Here is a 6,687-nt window from a genome sequence, read left to right as displayed (position 1 = left end):
GATGTGCAGCCAGGCTTATGACTGAAAAGTCAAAGGTTCAGGTCCCAGGTGGGAGCAGTGCCGTTGTCCCCTTTCAGTAAGACATTTAACTGCAATTACTTAAGTAAAAATGCAGCTGATTCAATGTGTGTTATGCGAAATGTAAGCTATGTAATTAGGCCGAATGAATAATTTTGCTCTTTAAGACAGAAATGTTTTCAAGCTTAGACTGATATTCGCTTATAACTGCAGAGCAATTACACAAGACCGGGTAGGAATCTGGTGATAAACACATCTTGTCTGACTTTTCGGCAGATGCGCAAAGGATTACATTTAATTAATTTTGTTCTTGAAGTAAATTTAATAAGAACTGCATGAGCAAATGCGGGCAAAAATCTATTACTGAAGAGAAGAAATAGAACACTCCACAAAACCACCAAGACTACACTACAATGCAAGTGAAAATGACGTAAAAAGGGTTAACAAGTCTTAGAGACAGCAGAGTTCCTCAATCATTCCACATTCATTTATGTTCATGAATTGAATATCCAGCGTCCATCCATAACCGCCACCACACTGTAGCAAACTGTCTCCTCACATTGCCTTCTTCTGCCAAGGAACATCTAATTTGTCATTTGAGAGGCCATGGTGAGTCATTCAGACACAACAGTATGATGAATTCTGCTGTGTTCGTTTGGATATTTGCAAACTGAAGCCACATAATACATACACACAGAATTCACACTTTAGAACCAATCAAGCACTATGGATGTTATAACTGTTTTCAGAAAAAAAAAAAAATTTCTAATTCTCACCTTGGACCTATCAGGACACACTCCATTGGAGCCAGAGGAGTTTAGGACATTTTTACACACTAGGTTGTAGCTCTAAAAAGGGTAGAGCTGTAATGATACCAATTAGTCTAATTGATCCGAACGAGTCATAGCATACACTCAGTGTAACTTGTCTAAGATGGGACTCATGAAGCCCACGGTCTCTCTTTGCACACCAGACTCGTTTTAAAACTATGGTAAAACTGTATGAAAATGCTTTGAAACCTCCACCCTTGGGGTGGAAATTGGATACCAGGAATTCTCTAGGGTTTGTCCCCGGTGAGAACAGTACCTTTCAGGAACACCATTTACCATTTGGCACACAGCAGAGCGAGGTGGACACAGTATATGAACCAGGAACGTTACGGTCAGCATGCTGAACAGACAGCTGCAGAGGCAAGCGGCACGACCACATTGTGATGTTTATTATAAATGTAAATGGGAAAAACTCACAACAGCCCGTGTAGCTCACCATTCCAGAGCACTGCCCTTGACACTGATAAAAAAATTTCAACAAACAACAAAGATTTATATGCAATATGATCATGCTTTTAAAGAAGAACAGCAAAGATTTTTTTTCTTTCTTCTGTTAGAAAAAGGAAAGCATAAAAGAGGTTACAGGGTTAACCAAGCCATCAATGGACCAAGCCATTGAAGTATCAAAGTTTTGCCTACAGCTGGGGGGGTGGTGGGAGGGCACAGATGGGACCCCCACCCCTTTCACCCCACCATTTAAAGATTTTCCATAAAGACTCTCGAGATCCATTCCCTCCCTGAGAGGTCTGTTTCTCCAGGCCGGCAGAACCAACCTGCCAACATCTTAGGAAACTCTTGCCAAAGCAACAGACAGTCCCAGCATATCACCACAGGATTCAGGAACACCTAAAGAATATGGTCCCCCCGCTTGTATGGTCACCGCAGGTTGAGTGCCAAGGTAATGGTGAGGATAACTCCAATTAGCAGGAGGAAAGGTAGCCAGGTCTTCAGGAATCCCCCACAACTGAAGAGGAGACAGAAGATACAATGAGGAGAAATATCAACTAAATCTGTAGACTCTCATGTCCTCTCCAGCTCTCAGTCTCTAATGGGGTGTCCAAGTTTCCCCCACTAATAAAACATTCTGTGCAAGTTACACTGGGGCTTCATTTCATGCACTGAAAATGTCCTGAAAAGGACACATGTAATCAAACAAAGAACCTCATGTTTACAATAACAGCAATGATGAGAACCATGATGTGCAGACTCAGTTCTTGAATTCTCAAGTCTTTATAAATGATTTGAGCCATAAAGGAAGCTGGGAGACATGAGGTATGGGGCAAACCAGAGGTATGGGGGTGGATGACACCACGTCACACACACAAACAGATGTAGGGCCATTCTCCAGACAGGCAAGCAACAACTGTCCTTAAGTTGCAGACATGGTGAGCCACTTGGGGGGGGGGGGGGGGGGGGGGTTCAAGTGTTCTTGATTGCTTCCTAGAGACTATGAGGGGTTACTCACCTGACATGCTTGCTGTGGATGAGGGAGAGCAGGCAGAGGTTAACCATGTTCCAGGAGGTGCTGTTTTCGTAGCGCATAAGATTCAGCGCCATGGCAACGTGGGAGTGGCAGTTGTCACAGCATAGGTTGTGCTGAGGGACAAGCGAGAGGCGAGTGCGTTACACATGGACACACACCTTTAAAACTTTTAATCTGTTAATCAAGTGCAAGCTAAGGCCCCAAAACTCACCATTGCTGCACTGAAGGGTACAATAGCAGAGTGAAACCTTTTCGTGAAACCCACACATGAGTTGGAAACAACCACTCCTCCCCCTCATCCCACCCCCCCATACCCTCCTCTGACCCACAGCTGCACAGGTGACCTACAGAGGTCTGAGGGGGATGTGACATTCTCTCTCCCCCTGACATGCTAACAGCCACCTCCCCTGCTCACATCCTCTCCCCACATCCCTCCCTCTCAGCCCCTCACCATTCTGTGTTTGTACTCCTCTGAGGCATCATTCACGGCTATGTCCCAGGCATTGGGGCCGTTGGCATACACTTTGCTCACATCCAGCTGCCAGTATCTGTGACAGACAGGCAGACGTTACAGCAATATTATGGGTCTGTAACACTGTATCTCTTCTCAACGAAAGAAATAGTGCAGAGATGAGACTTACTTTGTGGGGTTCCCGAATGCCATGTTATCCTCCTGCAAAAGGAGACAGCCATGGAGAAGATTACAGAAGAAATCTCGCAAAGATGTCCCATCCTGAATGTATGTGTATATGCAAAAAGAGTGTTTTGGAGGCCAGGAAAGGTCATTTTAACATGGAGGGAATTCAGAGGGAATTAGACTGGAACTTGTGCATACCTCTGCCACTTTGGCCAGGCGATGGTAAAATATTAACCTACTCTGGACACTTTCTGCAGATCCAAGATTGACGTCCCTGTCCCCAATCTCATTCCCTGTCATTTAGTGTAAAATTTAGATTCTGACCCAAGATCAGTTGCTGAGGGCAGAAACTGCCAACACGAATAAACCCTCACACTGTGGTCTGGTTGATTTCCCCTCTGAAAAGGATGGACCCCTCCTTCTGTGGTCAAAGGAGTTTAAAAGATCACTCTTTTACAATATGTAGTGTGCCTTAATCCTTTCTTCCTTCTCTGAAAAGCAATAATTCCATCCAAAGACGTGCTCCCTACAGCAGACAAACACAAGGTGGTTGATCAAATAACCACTTCAGCTACGGGAGGTGGACATAATTAATGAAAGGAGTTATGAGTTATGCATGCAGGGAGGGTAAAGTGAAGTGCCACCATTTCCTTCTGAAGAACATGACTGACGTGGCCTCTTCTCTGTCACACCAGGTCAAACTATACACCCTTATCACGTTTCCAGAATTTTCCAGAAGCAAGTTCACTCAAAGTCAGGAGACGCTGGACTCAGCTTTGAGCACACCACCTATGAGTGAACTGAATTTTCAGCGAGGTGATTAAAGAGATTTAGTATCTCCCTGACACCATCAAGGTGTTTTAAAAACTGTGGCGCAAACCAATATTAAAACAGCTGCTGCAGAACAAATTGTCTCAATTTTTTTTTCACTCTAGCCCAAGAGCAGAATCTCTCTGTGTTTAGTGCTGACAAGCACTCTGTTCAGAGTCCCACTTGTATAGATTTTCTTTTTGGGACCGCAGGATGTGTTCAGAGGCTGTGTCGAAGAGTTAGCGAATGATATCGAACACTGCATCGATTGTGGGACTTGGATGGTCCGGACTGCTTTTTTGAAAGGAAGCCACCGTCATCGCAATACAGAGCAACATGCCCTCATCAACCAGTGACAGTACCCCGCTATTGGCTGCTCCACTGTTATATCGAGAAACTGCATTATCCCCCCGACCCCTGCCCCCACTCCAGCCGTTCATTTGTTCTTCTGGGAAGTTAACTGCTTTCAAAGGGCTCCACAAACATCACAGGTCATCTTTACCGGCAGTCAGTCTGAGAGGTATAGCTGTGCTGAAACAGAGGAGTATAACTGTGCTGTGCTAAAGGAGAGCCATGTAACTGTGCTGAAGGCTATTAGTATAGCTGTGGTGAAGCAGAGGAGTATAACTGTGGTGTGCTAAAGCACAGCAATGTAACTGCTTAAAGAATGATGTGTAACTGTGCTGAGGGCTATTAGTGTAGCTTTGCTGAAGTAGACAGGAAGAGAAGTAGAGGAGTATAGGTGTGCTACAGCAGAGTGATTCATCTTGCTGTTTTTTATACGACATATCACTTCTTTTGAGTCTGGCGTGTCACGGACTCACAGAGACAAAGTATGGCCCGGCAAAGTCTCGGATCACACCTGCGGAAGTGCAGATTCCCATGTGCCCGACGAAAGGCAAGAGCCACCTGAGCAGAGAGGGAGAGGGAAAGAGAAAGGAGGGTTTCTGTGACAACCAGGCAATACAAGGTAACGTGGCATGAGAAAGGGCAACATTTTCTGCTCGCCTCAAAACACCTCCCTTTTACACACCCTAAATACCTCCATTTTGCCCTCCTTAAACTAAGTGCAACTTGGCCCTGGCACTGGAGGGCCACAGTATCGGCAGGCGTTCATTCCAACTATGCAATTACCTAGCAACCTGAGTGGTCCTGTCCCACGCTCTCAGCCCTTGTAAGACTGCATTTTCAGGATTTAATATCAGACCTGACTCCTGGTTGGCACCACATATCAGAGGGGTGACACCCATCTCCCCCAAACATCCAACTTCAGTGAGACCGTAAGAGAACTCAGTGTGCCTGTGACTTGAGTTACCTTGCCCCTCTTTGAATTAAATTTCGCTACCTCAAATTAAACCTCAGCAAATTAAACGGCCAACAAAAACATGTGGCTTGTTTCACGGGATGCTATCCAATAGCCTTGAGCTGCCAGCGCATGCATTTGCGGCAGTAGAAGCGAATGCGATTAAACCAATCACGTTCACTTTCACTGAAGTCTCACTTCAACCACACACATGCACCTCGGGTTAGCAAAACTTCGGGCGCAATCGTCGGAAATTTCTTTTTTTAGTGCACGGTCATATGACGCTGCGGCTACATGCTTTCGTCTCAATACCGTCGCTTCACCGCGTTAATCCCCGTGATGAATAATGCAATAGAACCCAATAACATCACCAGCCCGTGCAATTCACTTTCTCCACTTATCGCATCCGAGCTAGTCATGGATGAGGAAAACGAGTTTCAACAGGCGGTGTTTTTAAAGCTGTTTATACATGCACTGAAATAGCAGCTAGTGACTTTGTTATGGTGCACTGAACACAGCCGTCATAAACATACCACTTCCCTGACATATGACATAAACAATACAACAAATATTAAACAGAACGGAAGCGAACGCATGTACTCATGAGACTAGACTCACGTGAGCACTGGGATAGGGGTCCAAACGATGCAGTATGGATACCGGCTAATGTCTGGGTCTATGCCCTCGAAGCCCCTATGATACTTATTCATGTTGTCAAACACGTCCACATCCGCCATCATTTGTTAACTTTTTTCAGTTCCGCGACGTCTCCGGCTCCCTCTAGCGAGTACCCTTACTTCCGGGTTCAACATAAGGACTTATGTATAATGATGCGTCCCAAACCGCCCCTCTTCCCGATTGCCTCCACCAGCGGGGCCCTCAGTATTTTCCCTTTGGCGAACAGTAGGGGAGGGGGACAGGCGGGAGGTTTAAATTTTCCACTTCTGTCCTTACTCAGCGACAATGTACATACATGAAAGAATTGTTCGACAGGCAAAAGCTTTTGGTACTGATGACTATGTGTTCACATTTTAAAACCAAACCAAAGACTTCACTACACTATGGTGGCTGAGGTTGCATGTAAGTAATCCAGACCAATCTCAAATTTAGACCCGATCTAATCTAAAATAGGTACCTCTGTCACTATAGTGATTGATACTGGTGCCAACTGGAAGCCAACTTTGGAGACCAAACCAGTGATGCCTCAAATTCAGTGTTTCTGTAGTACAGTCCTGGATGCGCATAGTACATGATGGCTTTCATTGTACCTGAGTTCACAAATAACTTGCTTTTGAGATGGTAACTCATTACTAATTTTTATTTGATATTTCCCATAACCATAACTTCTGAGTGAAAGAAATGTACTGTCAGAGGTGTGCTTGTGCAAATATAAAGAAAGTGGAAGTTATTCATTCGACATATGCTTGCTACTGTCTGGTAAACTGGAGAAATTGGTTCTTTAAATGATTGTGCAATGCCCCACTGAAGCAAATACCTGTCTAGCTGCTATTAATTTGTTTATGGGTCTCAAATGAATAATAATAATGGATTGCATTCATATAGGATCAGCTGAGGGGGTGAGAGTGGGACCTTTTTATCCATTTCT

General features: G+C 44.8%; 1 protein-coding gene across 1 annotated transcript; it reads right to left on the bottom strand.

The window, feature by feature from the left end:
• Positions 1-1,222: 1,222 nt before the first annotated feature.
• On the bottom strand, positions 1,223-5,818 carry LOC118768998 (transmembrane protein 222-like). The gene is made up of 6 exons (XM_036515992.1): positions 5,700-5,818; positions 4,603-4,687; positions 2,973-3,004; positions 2,783-2,879; positions 2,314-2,444; positions 1,223-1,812 (listed from the first exon to the last, which is right to left on the bottom strand). Exons 1-6 carry the CDS (start codon positions 5,816-5,818, stop codon positions 1,725-1,727), a joined length of 552 nt encoding a protein of 183 aa, XP_036371885.1. The 3' UTR covers positions 1,223-1,724.
• Positions 5,819-6,687: the final 869 nt, after the last annotated feature.

This window comes from Megalops cyprinoides, chromosome 21 (assembly GCF_013368585.1).
Source record: "Megalops cyprinoides isolate fMegCyp1 chromosome 21, fMegCyp1.pri, whole genome shotgun sequence".
NCBI classification, from domain to species: domain Eukaryota; kingdom Metazoa; phylum Chordata; class Actinopteri; order Elopiformes; family Megalopidae; genus Megalops; species Megalops cyprinoides.
Note: the sequence above shows the minus strand (reverse complement) of the source record. Positions and strands in the feature narration are given on the sequence as shown.